At 43.4% G+C, this 19,003-nt stretch overlaps 1 protein-coding gene across 3 annotated transcripts in view; it reads left to right on the forward strand.

Moving 5' to 3' along the window:
• Positions 1–19,003, forward strand: part of PAK5 (p21 (RAC1) activated kinase 5) — a 211,932-nt gene that overhangs the window by 66,076 nt on the left and 126,853 nt on the right. Inside the window, exons 2-4 of one of the 3 annotated variants that reach the window (XM_089664941.1) lie at positions 843–1,066; positions 6,013–6,081; positions 16,020–16,055. In XM_089664941.1, the coding sequence (XP_089521067.1) occupies positions 843–1,066; positions 6,013–6,081; positions 16,020–16,055 (329 nt within the window). The remainder of the gene's footprint in view (positions 1–842; positions 1,067–6,012; positions 6,082–16,019; positions 16,056–19,003) is intronic. The other 2 variants (XM_089664942.1, XM_089664943.1) reach the window with 2 other exon arrangements.

Here is a 19,003-nt window from a genome sequence, read left to right on the forward strand (position 1 = left end):
GTAGTATGCATTTACTCCATATGTGTAATAAAGCATTCATATAAGTAATATTATTATTATTATACAGTATTTATAAAGCGCCAATAGTTCACTCAGCGCTGTACATTACAAAGGGGGACAGAACATGTGACAGAACAATACCAATACAATGCAAAACATGAGGGGATTGAGGGCCCTGCTCCTTGGAGCTTACAATCTAGGAGGGAGGGGATGGTGGTACAGGAGGAGATAGCTGTGGGGGATGGAGTGGTAGGAAGAGTGGAGGAGATTGGCAATTAGCAGGGGACGAGGTAGGTTTCCCTGAAGAGGTGGGTTTTCAGGGTGCGCCTAAAGGAGAGGAGAGTAGGTGATAATCTGATGGGTTGGGGCAGGGAGTTCCAGAGGATGGGTGACACCCTGGAGAAGTCCTGGAGGCAGGCATGGGAGGAGGAGACCAGGGAACTAGAGAGAAGGAGGTCTTGTGAGGAGCGGAGTGTGCGTGTTGGGCGGTACTTGGATATTAGGTCAGTGATGTAGTACGGAGCAGTATGGTGGACGGCTTTGTACGTCAGTGTTAGGATTTTGAATTTAATCCGTTGCGCAATCGGAAGCCAGTGGAGGGATTGGCAGAGGGGGTGGCGGAAACGGAGCGGTTGGAAAGGTGAATGAGTCTGTAATGTGCTCCCATTAAAAAAAGTATGTGCAGACTTTTCATATACCACTTCAAATTCATCCTGTCCAATCCTCATTTGCGATGTCTTGAAGTGACGTTAGGCGCCGGAAGTGGCGTCATCACGTCCACCGGAAGTTGTTTTATTTGTAGTACCTTGCTAAACAGATACCTCAATTTTTTTTTTCTTTAGGTTTAACCGGATTGCCCAAAATGTTTGGGAAAAAGAAGAAAAAAATTGAAATTTCAGGGCCTTCTAACTTTGAACACAGGGTTCACACGGGATTCGATCACAAGGAACAGAAGTTTATAGGCCTTCCTCAACAATGGCAAAGTTTGCTGGCAGACACAGCCAATAGGCCTAAGCCTATGGTGGATCCATCATGTATCACACCGATACAACTTGCACCCATGAAGGTAAGAAAATCCATTTCCATAGTGATCCTCATGTATATGTCTTAACATTTTTTTTTTTTTCATTTTGTGTTAATTATTATATATTAGAAATTTCAGGAGTAAGTCCTTTTTGAGATGGGTGGGGCAGATGTTAACTGTAGTCCAAGACATACTCTCACTACCTGGATCTGGCTGGCCAGAGGTGGCTGTACTGCCATTTTCACTAGCTTGTATTTCTGTGAAGAAACCAGCACAGACCATAGGGATAACCTATAGCAGTGTTTTTCAACCTTTTTTGTGCAAAGGCACACTTTTTTCATGAAAAAAATCACGAGGCACACCACCATTAGAAAATGTTAAAAAAATTTACCTCTGTGCCTATATTGACTATATATAAAGTAATTCTCTTGAATAGGAATCAAACACAAAGAAATTATTTTATAATTACTTTATTATGAAATAATAAAGTATTTTATAATTGGACCCGGGGGCCGGACCAAGAGTAGATGAATGATGTGTATGTGTCATCCATAGTAAGTATAGTAATATTCCCCCATAGTAAGCATAGTAATTAATCCCCCATATAGTAATTCATCCCCCATAGTAATTCATCCCCCATATAGTAATTCATCCCCCATAGTAATTCATCCCCCATAGTAATTCATCCCCCATAGTAATTCATCCCCCATAGTAATTAATCCCCCATATAGTAATTCATCCCCCATAGTAATTCATCCCCCATAGTAATTCATCCCCCATATAGTAATTAATCCCCCATAGTAATTCATCCCCCATATAGTAATTCATCCCCCATAGTAATTCACCCCCCATATAGTAAGTCATCCCCCCTATAGTAATTCATCCCCCATATAGTAATTCATCCCCCATATAGTAATTCATCCCCCATAGTAATTCATCCCCCCTATAGTAATTAATCCCCCATATAGTAATTCATCCCCCATAGTAATTCATCCCCCATAGTAATTCATCCCCCATATTAAGTCCCCAAGCCCCCCCTGTGTCAATTCACTTACCTTTGCTCCGCGCGTTCCTCTCGCCGTTCCGGTGTAGCATGAAAATCTGTCTCCTATGAGGATCTGTCCCCCTCGACGTATCTGCGCATGTGCCAGTTTCAGGCATTAGCAGCTGATCGGCGATCTCCGGCACATGCGCAGATACGTCGAGGGGGACAGATCATCCTGACAGTATCACGCTCCGCGGGCCGGATTAAAAGGTCCGCCGGGCCGTAGTTTGCCCATTGCTGTTCTAATGATTGGTCTATTTGTGAGCCGAGGCCACATGTTACGGATGAAATTGCAATTTTTCCCGCGGCACACCAGACAATATCTCACGGCACACTAGTGTGCCGCGGCACAGTGGTTGAAAAACGCTGACCTATAGTACCAACTAGCAACAAATCCATCCACCACCTGACCCTTATCGGCACAGGCAGAGAGTTCATGGTTGACGGTGAAACCGTAGTATAGCTCAAATCAAGAACAAACCTACACTCAGTCAATAAGCCTCACAGTTTTAATAAAGTCAGTTGTGATACCAAAAAGTACAATAAAAGGCATAGTAATTTTTTGTTATTACTGCTGCAATATGACCTCATTAAAAACGTGAGGTTTATTGGTTGAATGCTGTTTTTGTTTTGTATTTGAGCATAGAGTACCAGTACTCTAATGTTGTACCTTACACACAGATCTGATGTCTACAACCCCAGCAGAGAGACGTTCACATGTCATGGCTGTGATCAGGGGCGGACTGACCGTTTGGAAACTCAGGCACTGCCTGAGGGACCGGGGTCAGTAGGGGGCCCCATGAGATGCCCCTGGTACCTTTTTCACAGGCTTTTTTGAGTTTGGGCAAGGACACAGGGGCCCCATGATCCCCTATTGCCCGGGGGCCCCATGAGTTGTCAGTCCACCCCTGGCTGTGATAGTACCTTAAAGCTGGCCAATCACATGCCAGTTTTCAGGTACGTTCAGCTACTTTTTACCGAATTGAAACCAAAGACTATTTGTTGGATCAAGGTTACCTACCACCAATGGTTTCAGCTGTATCAACCATGTGTTTATTGGTTGAGTGTTGGTTTTTGCTTGATTTGAGCATAGAGACACCCTAATGTCGTACCTTACATGCAGCATTTATAAGATAATGGTTGCCTACAACCACAACAGAAAAATTTCCGACCGGTTAGGTCTTTGATAATAGTTTTAGTCATGAACATACCAATTTTCAGGTTTGGCCACTTTTTACCACCTTGATACCAAAGACTATCATTTGGATCAAGATTACTATCACTGATGGTTCAGCTGTATCAAGCATGAGGTTTATTGGTCAAGTGCTGACTTTTTCTTGAATTCAGTATACAGAACCAGACATTTATTTATTTATTTCAGGTACTTATATAGCGCCATCAATTTACACCGCACTTTACATATATATATAACATTCACATCAGTCCCTAACCCTCAAGGAGCGTACACTGTAAGGCCCCCAACTCACATTCATACATACACATACTAGGGACAATTTAGACAGGAGCCAGTTCACCAACCAGCATGTCTTTGTAGTGTGGGAAGAAATCGGAGGAAACCCACACAGGCACAGGGAGAACATGCAAACTCCAGGCAGTTGGTGCCAATTTAGACAGGAGCCAGTTCACCAACCAGCATGTCTTTGGAGTGTGGGAGGAAATCAGAGGAAACCCATGCAGGCACAGGGAGAACATGCAAACTCCAGGCAGTTGGTGCCAATTTAGACAGGAGCCAGTTTACCAACCAGCATGTCTTTGGAGTGTGGGAGGAAATCCATGCAGGCACAGGGAGAACATGCAAACTCCAGGCAGGTGGTGCTGTGGTTGGGATTCGAAGCAACGACCCGAGTACTGCCAGGCGGAAGTGCTAACCATTTAGCCACTGTGCTGCCCAACAGACATCTTAATGTCATACCTTAAACAGAATTTATCAGACATTGGCTGTTTTGTTTCTGATGTCTGCTACCCCAGCAGAAAGATATCAACAAGTTATGGCTGTGATAGTAACTTTGGCCATGCACATGCCAATGTTCAGCCACTTTGAACCAGCTTGATACCAAAGACCATCAGTTGTATCAAGGTTACCCACCACCAATGGTTTCAACTATATCAACTTTGACGTTATTTGGTTGAGTCCTGGCTTTTTATTATTTGAGCATTTAGTAATAGACATCCTAATGTATGCTACACATATCATTTTTTCAAGCCTTGGTTGTTATTTTATGACATCTGCAACCCCAGCAGAGAGATCTCCACTGGTCAAGGCTGTGATAGTAGTTCTGGCCATGTACATGGCAGCTTGATAACAATGACTACAGCTGACCATATACCAGCAGAATATTATTTGAAAGTTTTCAGTTTCTGAACTTTTGTTCAATTCTTATATGGGTTAATGTTCGTTTTTCACCATAGTGACAAGAGAATTCAAAGGAGCTTGATGGACAAATTTTCCCAAACGGTGTTTAATATGTCTGGAATTCCATTCAAATAGCAGAATTTTAGGGGCTTTTGAATGAAATTATTTGACTCAATGATGGGAAGAATGAATATGCTGATGACCAATTTTTCTTCGAACATTTGCACAAAATTCTAACCATGTATGGGCAACTTATTAGTTAGATCAACGGTTACCTACCACCAGTGGTTTCAGCTGTATCAAGGTTTCATTGGTGGGTGGTTTTCTCCAATATTACTGTCACATCCATAACTGGTAAGGATCTCCTAACTGGAGTCACGGGCATCATGACATTTTTTCTAGAAACATAAGAACAAAAATCTATCCATGTATGGCCAGCTTATTAGTTCGATCAGGGTTACCTACCGCCAATGGTTTAAACTGTATCAAGGTTTCATTGGTGGTTGGTTTTCTCCAATATTACTGTCACATCCATAACCAGTGAAGATCTCCTAACTGGAGTCACGGGCATCATGACATGTTTTCTAGAAACATGAACAAAAATCTATCCATGTATGGCCAGCTTAATAGTTCGATCAGGTTTACCTACCGCCAATGGTTTAAACTGTGTCAAGGTTTCATTGGTGGTTGGTTTTCTCCAATATTACTGTCACATCCATAACTGGTAAGGATCTCCTAACTGGAGTCACGGGCATCATGACATGTTTTCTAGAAACATGAACAAAAATCTATCCATGTATGGCCAGCTTATTAGTTCGATCAGGGTTACCTACCGCCAATGGTTTAAACTGTATCAAGGTTTCATTGGTGGTTGGTTTTCTCCAATATTACTGTCACATCCATAACCAGTGAAGATCTTCTAGCTGGGGTCGCGGACATCATGACATCAAAGTGACATCTTAGATTGGTTATGTGTATACGTACCAAAATTAAGACACACCTTTAAAAAAAAAATTTGGTAGATTGTGAAAATTAAATGTAAAATGTATTGATGTGGCAGCATAGCACATTAATTTGTGAAGGTATTCTGAAATATTCATTCTGGACAATTTCCATTACGGCCATTGGGCCACATTCTTGTTGCTGAGTGTTGCTGCATGTTTGCTTGTCCTGTCCTTCCCATTCCTGTATATTCTGCTGTCAGTGCATCTCAGTGATGAACTGTAGAACCCTCATTTCAATTCATATTTGTGCCGGTGTTAATTTAAACGTCCATATATATGCAATGCGAGAGATTCACTAAGGATTATATTGTAGAGCCAACAGGAATATGGTCTCTTATACAGCATAGCCAGTGCACTGTGATTTTGAGATACTGTATTGACTTGAAGACAGTGGTTTGATAGTATCAAGACAAAACTGTTAAAATTAAAGTATTTTGTATTTTTAGAAAGCATTCATGTAGAATTGTTATTGCAATAATAACGTGAAAGTCATTTTTGATGTAATATTCTTACTTTTAATTTACTGTCTTAAAGTGCCGTATTTACATGGTACCTTACTTTACAGCGCCTGAAATCCGACACAGGACATTTGGCCGTGGGGCTTTCAGCGCCGAGAACAAATGTGAATTTTACTGTAAGCACTCACATCCCCATAACTGTCTCATATTCCCGAATACCTACTGTTACCCTATCTCTTTACCTTTTGCTTTAACATGTAACCTACCTCCTAAAATGAACTCCTAACCTGTTCCCTAACACCAGTCTGTAGTTACCCAAATCCTTTCTTTTTAGTTTTCAGAGTGAATGGGGAAAGACTAGAACCCATGTCAAGGTAGCCAACTTGTTTTGGGGGCCATCATTGGGGTATAAATCGGCATGGCATGGCGTGATTCTTTCACAGATAGTTTTAGAATGTATGGGGAAAGGCTGGACCCCTGTCAAGTTTTACGGCTCCTTTAGAGAGATTTCCCCTCACTTCCTGTTCTGGGGGCAGTGTTTTAGGTTAAATCTGCTACAGGAACAATAAAAAGCTCAAGAGGAAGTGGGTATTGGGTACGAGACTCAAAACTTCATTACATTCTTCAAGGAACAATGCTTGGCTGGGGAAGTAGGTAGTAGGTGCTAGACTCAAAACTTCATTACATTCTTCAAGGAACAATGCTTGGCTGGGGAAGTAGGTAGTAGGTGCTAGACTCAAAACTTCATTACATTCTTCAAGGAACAATGCTTGGCTGGGGAAGTAGGTAGTAGGTGCTAGACTCAAAACCTCAATACATCCATCAAGGAACAATGCTTGGGCTGAGGAAGTAGGTAGTAGGTGCTAGACTCAAAACCTCAATACATCCATCAAGGAACAATGCTTGGGCTGAGGAAGTAGGTAGTAGGTGCTAGACTCAAAACCTCAATACATCCATCAAGGAACAATGCTTGGGCTGAGGAAGTAGGTAGTAGGTGCTAGACTCAAAACCTCAATACATCCATCAAGGAACAATGCTTGGGCTGAGGAAGTAGGCAGTAGGTGCTAGACTCAAAACCTCAATACATCCATCAAGGAACAATGCTTGGGCTGAGGAAGTAGGTAGTAGGTGCTAGACTCAAAACCTCAATACATCCATCAAGGAACAATGCTTGGGCTGAGGTAGGCAGTAGGTGCTAGACTCAAAACCTCAATACATCCATCAAGGAACAATGCTTGGGCTGAGGAAGTAAGTAGTAGGTGCTAGACTCAAAACCTCAATACATCCATCAAGGAACAATGCTTGGGCTGAGGAAGTAAGTAGTAGGTGCTAGACTCAAAACCTCAATACATCCATCAAGGAACAATGCTTGGGCTGAGGAAGTAGGTAGTAGGTGCTGGATTCAAAACTTCATTACATCCATCAAGGAACAATGCTTGGTCTGAGGAAGTAGGTATTAGGTGTTGGATTCAAAACGTCATTCCATCCGTCAAAGAGCAATGCTTGGGCTTGATGACCAGAACTCAGCAGTTCTAACAGACAACAATATAAAGCTTTAGAGAAAGTAAGTATTAGGTGCTGGACTCTAAACTGCATTCAGTCCATCAGAGAGCAATGTTTGGGCTGACAAAGTAAGTATTAGGTTCTGGACTCAACAATTCATTCCGTTCATCAAGGAACAGTGCTCAGGCTGAGGAATTGGGTATTAGGCGTGGACTCAAAACTTCATTCCAGCCATCAGGGAGCAATGCTTGGACTGAGGAAGTAGGTATGAGATGCTGGACTCAAAACTTCATTCTGTCCATCAATGAGCAATGCTTGGGCTGAGGCAATAGGTATTAGGTGCTGGACTCAAAACTTCATTGTATCCATAAAGGAGAAATGCTTAGGCTGAGGCAGTAGGTACTAGGTGCTGGACTTAAAACTTTTTTCTATCCATCAAGGAGTAATGCCTGGACCGAGAATGTAAGTATTAGGTGCCGGACTCAAAGCTTTATTCTGTCTATCTAGGAGCAATGCTTGAGCTGAGGAAGTAGGTAATAGGTGCTGGACTCAAAACTTCATTGTATCCATCAAGGAGAAATGCTTAGTCTGAGGCAGTAGGTACTAGGTGCTGGACTAAAAACTTCATTCTATCCATCAAGGAGCAATGCTTGGGCCAAGAATGTAAGTATTAGGTGCCGGACTCAAAGCTTCATTCTGTCTAGGAGCAATGCTTGGGCTGAGGAAGTAGGTATTAGGCACAAGACTCAAAACTTCATTCAGTCCATCAGGGAGCAATGTTTGGGCTGAGGAAGTAGGTATTCGGTGTTGGATTCAAAACGTCATTCCATCCATCAAGGAGCAATGCTTGGGCTTGATGGCCAGACCTTAGCAGCTCTAACACAAAGCAGGGCAATGGCCACCGCTGAAAATTCCAGGTGAAATTGACAAAAAAGAGTGCCAGACAGTCATCTTAGGAGTCCATATTCATTTGTTGCAGATAAAATTGAACGGTGTCCAACTTGTTTCAGTGACCAAACAATTCCACTTCATCAGACTTTTTTTTGTTCTGATTGATGCCCCTCTCTAAATGTAAGGCTTTTTAGCTAGAGTTCTTCAGACAGCCTTGACGCTGCTCATTTAAGTCGTGTTGAAGAGGAATCTGCCTCCGAAATATGTCAGACACTATGGGGTTTATTTACTAAAGCTGGAGAGTCCAAAATCAGACTCTCTTCTGCATAGAAACCATTCAGCTTCCAGGTTTCATTGCCAAAGCTTCATTGAACAAGCTGAGGTTAGAAGCTGATTGGTTTCTATGCAGAAGGGAGTCTGATTTTGGACTCTCCAGCTTTAGTAAATAAACCCCTATCTCTCTTTCATGCGTGTTAATTTTATCAGCAGTAAATGGATATCAGCTCTTAAGACAACCTTCTAGTGCTTCTTTTGGCCAATTTTAACAATAAAAAACTGAACGCGGATCTGTCATTCCCCTACTTAACCAGGCAGGAAGTAAAGGAACCTCTCAATTGGAGCCTCCAACAACAGGAAGATTTCCCCTCTATTCCTGTTCTGGTGACAACTCAAAGTTTGGGATGATTAGGGAGGGTGAATCTCCATAAAGAGAACACAGACAGCAATAAAAACCCAAAAGATCTTCTAATCCCCCTCCACTCTATCCAAAACTAAAAAAAAAAAGTTTTGGCTATAGATACATTATAACCTAACCCTGAAAATGACCTATTAACAGTCTACTTACCTGAACATTGATCCCTTGAAATTAAGCCCTAGCATCACTACTAACGTTGAAAATTAACTCTCGAACCCTGAAAGTTAACCAAACCCTAAAATTAACCCTGTGTACTCCCCATACTTAACCCTTAAACATAATGTCTTAACCCTAAATCTAACTTATAATTTAAAAAATTAATCTTGTTAACCACAAAACCCTTAAACTATCTTTACTATTAAATGTGTTGCTGAAATTGTAATCGTTTTCTGATTTTAAGCTTGCCCTTTTGTGTACATCAACAGTGCTAAGAACACCCTTACTAAATAAGTGCTTCTGGAAACATAATACAGCATAAGAGAAGAGGACTATATATAATAATAATAATAATAATAATAAAAAAAAAATTACACATTTTTCCAGTGGGACTCAATTGGAAAATGTGTGACTTCTGGTGAAATTTGTGTGACTCTTGAATGAAAACATAACTAGACCTCTTAGTTTTTTTAGTGTAGAAAGGTTCGCTGCACAGTGTAGAGTCATAAAGACTTTTAAGTGTCTGCATCATGCAGGTAATCAGTCAAAAAAGAACTACATTTCCCTCCATAAAAGTCCTGCCATGAAAGGTTTCTGCCATTTTTAATTTGCCCTATGATAGTGCATGGGTAACTTCAGGCTTTTTTTTACATCATATTGATTAGGGTTGATGATAAGCTGGTAAGGCATTTTTGAGCTCTCACTATTTTTCTCAATTTTTTTTCAGTGTTCAGTCCCCCAAAGGACAAAGTACATGTAGTACTTTGTCCCATGTTTCCATGTGCTTTGTAAGCCTAACTATGAAAGGGTGTCCCCCACAGCTGTCCAACAACACGGCTAGCAAGGAGAGAGCTACTCATCTGATGATCTCAGCTCCGAGCACTTGCCCAAGACAAGTGGCAGCAAGCGCAAGAAGAATGCAGAGGAAGCTGCTTTCCTCTTGCCGCTGCTTGTTTCGGTCAAGAGCTTGGTGCTGAGACAAGCACCAGCTATCAAGCAATTGTCTCCTTGCTAGCTATGTTGTCGGACAGCTGCGGGAGGCACCCTGTTGTAGCTAGGCCTACTACCTGTGACATGGACTTTGTGCTGGAGTTGAATCATGAAGGCAAACAAAATAAGACTCTTACGTTTTAGATTTTTGTTGCACACATACAGTTTCACTTGGGCTTTAAAGTGACACTAAAGCTTTGTTTTTTATTAAATAAAAAACATGGTATACTTACCTTCTCTTTACAGTGATTTTGCACAGAGCAGCCCCAATCCTCTTATTTTCGGGTCCCCACTGGCACTCCTGGCTCCTCCCCCTCGAGTGGTGCCCCCAGGGAAAGCTGCTTTCCCTGGGGGCACTGCTGCGTGCGTGTCCCCAAGCCACTGCTCTATGCATCCATAGGACACATAAAGCTGTGGATTGCCCCCCCTCCCCCCCCAGCTCTCTCCTCATTGGTTTACTGGCTGTGCTTGACAACAGTGGGAGCCAATGGGCCAGCAGCAGCCATGGCCAATGAGGAGGAAGAGTCCCCAGACAGCAGAGGCTGACAAGAATGTCACTGGATCGGAGGGGGCTTAGGTAAGGATTGGGGAGGGGGGTCGCTGCACCTAGAAGATTTTTTACCTTCATGCATAGAATACATGAAGGTAAAAAACCTTGAGCCTTTAGAACCACTTTAAAGTACAACTCTGGGGAATCAGAAAACACCTCCCTGCAGTGGGGCTGCACCCGCACTGCAAGGGTTAACTGCTTGTTTATTCTAGAGGAGAGTGGAAGCACTTACCTGATTACCCCCCCCCCCCCCTCCCAGCTCCATCAAGCTCCAGCAATGGTCCAATTCAAGTCTTGATGACACCAGGACCTAGGACTGATGGAGCCTGGGGAAGAATACGCCGTGGGGACCGGCCTAGCAGCATGGAGGAGCAGAGGATCTGGTAAGTAAATCTACTTTTCCATTCCCCCTAAACCTAAACATGGGTGCAGCCCTACTGCCAGGAACAGGTTTTAAGTTTTCTTGAGTTGGGCTTTAAGGTGGAGCTCAAGCCCCGACCTTTTTGGTTTTGGATAGGGAGGCCGAGGGTTGAAAGTACTGTGTAATTATAGGTAAATTGCTCTGCTAACAAAATCTAAACACATTTGCTGTTATCAATTACAGAAGAGCTTTTGTTTAACTTCATCTTTAGGGGTAAATGCACTGAGATAGATGCTTGAGGCAACCAGAAAGGTCTTCAATGAATCTTAGTATACTGACAATATATGTAGCAATTTAATTTTTATAGTAATGTAACAATCATTCAAATAGATTATGTTCTCTAGAAACTGAGTGCATGATTGTTTAGAACAGCCTTTTTCAACTGTTTTATCCCACAGGAACCCTTGAAATAATTCTGAGATCTCTGGGCACACCAGATGTAATTTATTAATCAGGGTCAGTGGGAAGAAAGCCCCTTAATTGGTTGTCAGAGTGGAAAGAGTACTCACCTTACAATGGTAATCAGTATGACAGTCTTACAGACTGCTAAACAAGTCACTGGCGTCATGCTGCTGGCTCTGGCAAGACCCAGAACTATGGAGCTACTATCAGGTCAGCCACAGCTGAAGGAACCCTAGGCTTTCATGGAACCCTGGTTGAGAATGGTTGGTTTAGATCTACATGCTAGAAAGAAATTTCCATATACAAGCAAGAAGAAAATCCAATTGAATCCAACTAAATCAGTCTTTCTTTGGTTATTTCACACAATCTGTCACTGTCAGAAGGCAGGCTGGAAAACCAGTAGCTATAGCAGTAGAGAGGCACCCACTGACCAGCAGGATAGGTATACAAGCAGGCAGATGACACAGGCTCACCCGAGGTATGGAGTCTAAGCTCTAACCAGTAGTCACCAGAGCTTCTGATGGTGGAGATGGGTTTTGCTGCATGTTAGTACCTTTTCCCAGTCCTCAGGATTACCCCACCAGGAGGTGAGCAAGCCGGAGTCCAGTAGCTGATATAGCAGGTAGGGCTTAAGCTGAAGAGTAGTTGAGGAACAAGCCAAAGGTCGGTAACAAGTGGTTGCAGGTTCGGATCAAGCAGAAGTGTAGTCAAGGAACAAGCCAAAGGTCGGTAATGAATGGTAGCATGAGTGACAAAAGTGAGATATTGTCAAACGCAATAATCTGGCAAACAGTGCAGAGACATGGCTTACAGTGGGGAAAATAATGATTTGATCCCCTGCAAATTTTGTAAGTTTGCCCACTTACAATGAAATGAAGGGTCTATAATTTTATCATAGCTGTATTTTAAATGATAGAGACAGAATATCAACCAAAAATCGAGAAAAAACACATGATACAAATGTTATAAAGTATTTGCTCCCCAAGCAAAACATGACTTAGTACTCGGTGGAGAAACCCTTGTTGGAAAGCACAGAGGTAAGACGTTTCTTGTAGTTGGTTACCAGGTTTGCACACATCTCAGGAGGGATTTTGGCCCACTCCTCTTTACAGATCTTCTCTAAATCCTTAAAGCGGAGTTCCAGTAGAATAAAAAAAAATTATGTCAGCAGCTACAAAGATTGTAGCTGCTGACTTTTAAAATATAGACACTTACCTGTCCTCAGTCCTCATCATGGCTGGTTTCACCGTGCGTCTTCTTTCCCTGGTCCCAGCATCTTCATTGTGGGCACCCGGCTGCGCAGGTAGCGCTGTGCATTGTGAATGGTCCCTTAGTTTTCTGTGACCTGTCATGTGTCCCAGAAGACTACGGGGAGGAAGGGGAGGGAGAACAACTTCCACTTCCGATCGCCTTAGGCGATCGCACCAGAAGTGGCAGCAGGTGCCTGTCAAATTCAGGTACCCGTCCCCCGTCCCCCCACTCCCCAAAGGTGCCAATCCTTAACGGGGAGTGGGGGACAAAGCCTTAAAGCGGAACTTCCCCTTTTGGGTGGAGCTTCGCTTTAAGGTTTCTTGGTTGTAGCTTGGCAACTCAAAGTTTCAGCTCCTGCCATAAATTTTCTGTAGGATTACGGTCTAGAGACTAGGCCACTCCATGACCTTAATGTGCTTCTTCTTGACCCACTCCTTTGTTGCCCTGGCGGTATGTTTTGGATCATTGTCATGCTGGAAGACCCATCCACGACCCATCTTCAGTGTTGTGGTTGAAGGAAGAAGGTTCTCTTCCAAGATTTACAATACATGGTCCCGTTTATTGGTCCCTCAATGTGGCAAAGTCGGCCTGTACCTTTAGCAAAGAAACAGCTCCAAAGCATAATGTTTCCACCTCCGTGCTTGACTGTAGGGATGGTGTTTTTAGGGTCATAGTCACCATTTTTCTTCCTCCAAACACGGCGAGTCGAGTTAATGCCAAAGAGCTCAATTTTGGTCTCCACTGACCACAGCACTTTCTCCCAATCCTTCTCTGAATCATGTAGATGTTCATTGGCAAACTTCAGACGGGCCTGTACTTGAGGAGAGGGACCTTGCGGGTGCTGAAGGATTTCAATCCAAGGCGGTGTATTGTGTTACCAATGGTTTGTTTGGTGACTGTGGTCCCAACTGCCTTGAGATCATTCACAAGCACCTCCCGTGTACTTCTGAGCTGATCCCTCACTTTGCTCATGATCATTCTTACCCCGTGAGGCAAAATGTTGCATGACCATGGGTGATTGATGGTTATTTCGTATTTATTCTGTTTGCGAATAATCACTCCAACAGTTGTCTCCTTCTCATCAAGCTACTTGCTGATGGTCTTGAAGGCCATTCCAGCCTTGTGCAGGTCTACAATCTTGTCCCTGATAGCTCGATGGACAGGTGTCTTTTATACACATAACGAGTTGACGTTAGGAGCACCTTTTTAAATTGACAGGACTAATCTGTATACCACATGAGCACATAGCCGGTCTGTATGTTAGCCAGAATCATTGTTGGTTGATAGAGGATCAAATACTTATTTTACTCACTGAACTGCAACTTAATTTATAACATTTGTATCGTGTTTTTTCTGGATTTTTACTTGATAGTCTGTCTCTATCCTTTAAAATACACCTATGATACAAAGTATAGACCAGGGGTGGGCAAACTTTTTGACTTGAGGGCCGCAATGGGTTCATATATTGGACCCGGGGGCCGGACCAAGAGTAGTTAGTAATTCATCCCCCATAGTAATTCATCCCCCATGTAGTAATTCATCCCCCATATAGTAATTCATCCCCCATAGTAATTCATCCCCCATATAGTAATTCATCCCCCATAGTAATTCATCCCCCATAGTAATTAATCCCCCATATAGTAATTCATCCCCCATAGTAATTCATCCCCCATAGTAATTCATCCCCCACAGTAATTAACCCCCCATATAGTAATTCATCCCCCATATAGTAATTCATCCCCCATAGTAATTAATCCCCCATATAGTAATTCATCCCCCATAGTAATTCATCCCCCATAGTAATTCATCCCCCATATAGTAATTCATCCCCCATAGTAATTCATCCCCCATATAGTAATTCATCCCCCATATTAATTCATCCCCCATATAGTAATTCATCCCCCATATAGTAATTCATCCCCCATAGTAATTCATCCCCCATATAGTAATTCATCCCCCCTATAGTAATTCATCCCCCCTATAGTAATTCATCCCCCATATAGTAATTCATCCCCCATATTAATTCATCCCTCATACAGTATTTCATCCCCCACAGTACTATTCCCCCCCAAGTAGTAAGCCAAGTCCCCCCTGTGTCAATTCACTTACCTTTGCTCCGCGCGTTCCTCTCGCCGTGTTCCCACGCCGTTCCGGTCTTCAGGGCGGACTGTGAGAGGAGCCTAGCTCCCTTCACGTTCGTCACGCTGCCCCGCCTACACACATCCTGACAGCCAATGTTTGCCTGCCCTGGCTGTGTTTTTTTTTTTTAGCACGCTCCGCGGGCCGGATTAAAAGGTCCGCCGGGCCGTATACGGTCCGCGGGCCGTAGTTTGCCCATTGCTGGTATAGACCCTTCATTTCTTTGTACGTGGGCAAACTTACAAAATCTGCAGGGGATCAAATAATTATTTTCCCCACTGTATATCAGGAAGTTCACGGGAGGAGAAAAAGATTTAAAGTTCAAGAGAAACAAGGTTCAAGGCAGGATCATTCAAAAAATTGTCCGGGGAGCTGTTTATCATCCCAGGTGGCTCGGCATTTAGCGACGTTGACAAAAATTGCAGAGGTTGCAGATTCAGTCACAGGTCCTGACATATTAATTTTATAATGAAAGATCTTTGGAAAGGTTACTTATATAATCAATCATTATCCCTATGGACAGCATTACACATGCTCAGGTCTCGTCTTGTAGCATGGAGTCTGCAGCTATTTAAGATGTACATTTTATTGACTCAGTCTTACTCAGCCCAACATCTGTTGAATGGAGGACAGACTGGTGTAAATGATCACCGCCATCCCTGGTTGTCCTTCTTTTAAATATTTGTGCACAGACAATGTAGAAAGGGGGGAGAAAGTTATTTACTAGATTTTATTTTAAATATATTACTGCTTAGCGAATCTCTCCAGATACATGTCTCCATGTAACCAGTAATGTATTCTACCGTTCTGTATCAAACATTGACACCCTGTATTTCTAGAGGTGCCGCATTCTTCAAATCATTTCCTTCAAATAAATATACGCTATTATGTAGATAATCCATGTACAGTATTAACTCGGATTATGAGTCTCCATCCACTACCGTAATTGTTAGGACAGTGTTCCGCTCTTTCGGTTTCTTATTTCTTCCGAATCGTTTGTGGGGATGCAGTCTTTAACATCTTTTGATCATCTAAACATGAACATAGTAAGAACATCATATATACACATTTTCTTCACAGTCCATTGCTGATGTGTGTATAATCTTTTCACCTTCAGAGCCCCATTAAACTGGAACGAGAAGCTTCAGCCAAGGTAGGCAACACATATGTGTCATATGAGACAAAAAAGTGTAATATTAATGGGGAGGTATCATTTTTTTTTTTCAAGATTTTTGGGAGCATACCGGTGTCCTGGTTATGTCTATCAAATCTAATATTAAAGGTTTAATTCCACTGAAAGCCGAAATGTCTGTAGCTGAAGGGATTTGGTGAATTGCAGCACATAAGTGGTTTTAGAGAAGAGTCATCTGCAGCTTCTCATCGGTCGCAGTCAGATAAGAGCCAACCTCTGCATCTTAATTTCTCCATCGTTAAAGAGGGGTTTCAGCTAGAATGTGCTCTGACAATGGCCGCATTACAGAAGATCTATCATTATAATTTTTATTTTACAGTTCTGTCCCCCTATGGACAGGGCTGCTGTTAGAAACCACAGGGCCCCATACAGCCAGACCAACAGAGCCCCCCAAAAACACAGTTTACTATGCTTCAGTTATGAATAAACACAGTGAGTGATCGGTACCGGAAAGTGAGCTGCTAGTGACTTATTAATGATGGACAGGGCTGCCGTTAGAAACCATGGGGCCCTATACATCCAACCTGTCAGTTCCCCCTTCCCCCTCCCAATAAAAAAACACAGTTTACTATGCTTCAGCTATGAATAAACACAGTGAGTGATCGGTACCGGGAAGTGAGCTGCTAGTGACTTATTAATGATGGACAGGGCTGCCGTTAGAAACCATGGGGCCCTATACATCCAACCTGACAGTTTCCCCTTCCCCCTCCCAATAAAAAAAACAGTTTACTATGCTTCAGTTATGAATAAGCACAGTGAGTGATCGGTACCGATCACTCATTGTGTTCATTCAGGAAAGGAAGGGGCTGGTAAATGCAACTTATTTACCAGACCCTTCCCCCACTCTCCATCCTGCAGGCTCCCATTGTGTGCTAGCAGCTGAAAGCCAGCAGGAGGGAGAGGAGAACAATCCAGTTTTCAACTGTTGCAGAGAGAGCCATACAGGGAATAGTTTCTGGTAATTGCCCCCCCCCTCCCCCACCATGACGATCACCCTCCCTGCCTACACCCAGTTCACCCAGCTGCCTGGGCCCCCCTTATGGCCTGGGCCCCGTACAGGAGGACTGGTGGTACCCCCTTGCCCACTGCCCTGCCTATGGAACAAAGTACATGTAGTACTTTGTCCCATGTTTCATGAACAAAACATTTTTTCCTAGACAAGCAACAACAAGAGGAATGCAACACCTGACAAGTCCTCTCTCCCTCTGCATTCCTCTTTCCATTGCTTGTCTTGGAACAGAAGAGGCGAAGGGTCTGCATTTCTCTTGCCAATGCTTGTCTCAGGAAAGCAGAGGGAGAAGGGATATGTCACATTCCTGAGACAAGATATGGCAAGAGAAATGCTGAGCCGGCCATGTCCCCTCTCCCTCTGCATTCCTCTTTCCATTGCTTGTCTTGGGACAGACAAATAGAAGGGACCTGTCAGGCTCTGCATTTCTTTTTCCATTGCTTGTCTGGGGACAGACGAGGAGAAGGGACCTGTCAGGCTCTGCATTCCTCTTTCTATTGCTTGTCTTGGGACAGACGAATAGAAGGGACCTGTCAGGATCTGCATTCCTCTTTCTATTGCTTGTCTTGGGACAGACGAGGAGAAGGGACCTGTCAGGCTCTGCATTCCTCTTGCCATTGCTTGTCTCAGGAAAGCAGAGGACAGGGAATGTGTTAAACTCTCTCCATTGTTTGCTCCGGGAAAGCAGAGGGAGAGGGGATGTGTCACAATCCTGAGACAAGCAACGGCAAGAGGATTGCAGAGCCTGACATGTCCAAACTCCCTCTGCTTTCCTGAGACAAGCAATGGCAAAAGGAATCTCTACATTCCTTTTACTGATGCTTGTCTCGCAAAAGTGCTCACAGTCAAGACAAGCTATAGCTATTAAAGAGGGGATTCAACTAGAATGTGGTCTGAAAAGCAGTGGCTGCATTAAATAATTTCTATCATTATAATTTTTATTTTAAATTTCTGTCCCATATGGGACAAAGTACTGTACATGTAGTACTTTGTCCCGTGTTTGATGAATGACACGTCTCCTCTCCCTCTGTATTCCTCTTGCCGTTGCTTGTCTCAGAAAAGCAGAGGGAGAAGGGATGTGTCACTCCTGAGACAAGCAACGGCAAGAGCATTGTTGAGCTTGACACGTCTCCTCTCCCTTTGTATTCCTCTCGCCGTTGCTTGTCTCAGGAAAGCAGAGGAGAGGGAACATGTCAAGCTTTGCATTCCTCTTGCCGTTATTTGTCTCGAAGAAGCAGAGGGAGAGGGGATGTGTTACTGTTCTGAGACAAGCAACGGCAAGAGCATTGTTGAGCCTGACACATCCCCTCTCCCTCTGCTTTCCTGAGACAAGCAATGGCAAGAGCATTGTTGAGCTTGACACGTCTCCTCTCCCTTTGTATTCCTCTCGCCGTTGCTTGTCTCAGGAAAGCAGAGGAGAGGGAACATGTCAAGCTTTGCATTCCTCTTGCCGTTATTTGTCTCGGAAAAGCAGAGGGAGAGGGGATGTGTCACTGTTCTGAAACAAGCAACGGCAAGAGCATTGTTGAGCCTGACACATCCCCTCTCCCTCTGCTTTCCTGAGACAAGCAATGGCAAGAGCATTGTTGAGCTTGACATGTCTCCTCTCCCTCTGTATTCCTCTTGCCGTTGCTTGTCTCAGGAAAGCAGAGGAGAGGGGATGTGTCAAGCTTTGCATTCCTCTTGCCGTTATTTGTCCCGGGAAAGCAGAGGGAGAAGGGATGTGTTACTGTTCTGAGACAAACAATGGCAAGAGCATTGTTGAGCCTGACACATCCCTTCTCCCTCTGTATTCCTGAGACATGCAATGACAAGCGAAATGCAGTAGAAGCGGAGACTTGTGAGGTTCTGCATTCCTCTTGCCGTTGCTTCTCTCGGATAAGTGCTCACAGTCAAAACA

This window comes from Staurois parvus, unplaced genomic scaffold (assembly GCF_062004578.1).
Source record: "Staurois parvus isolate SC_StPar_1 unplaced genomic scaffold, SC_StPar_1.0 ptg002110l, whole genome shotgun sequence".
NCBI classification, from domain to species: Eukaryota; Metazoa; Chordata; class Amphibia; order Anura; family Ranidae; genus Staurois; species Staurois parvus.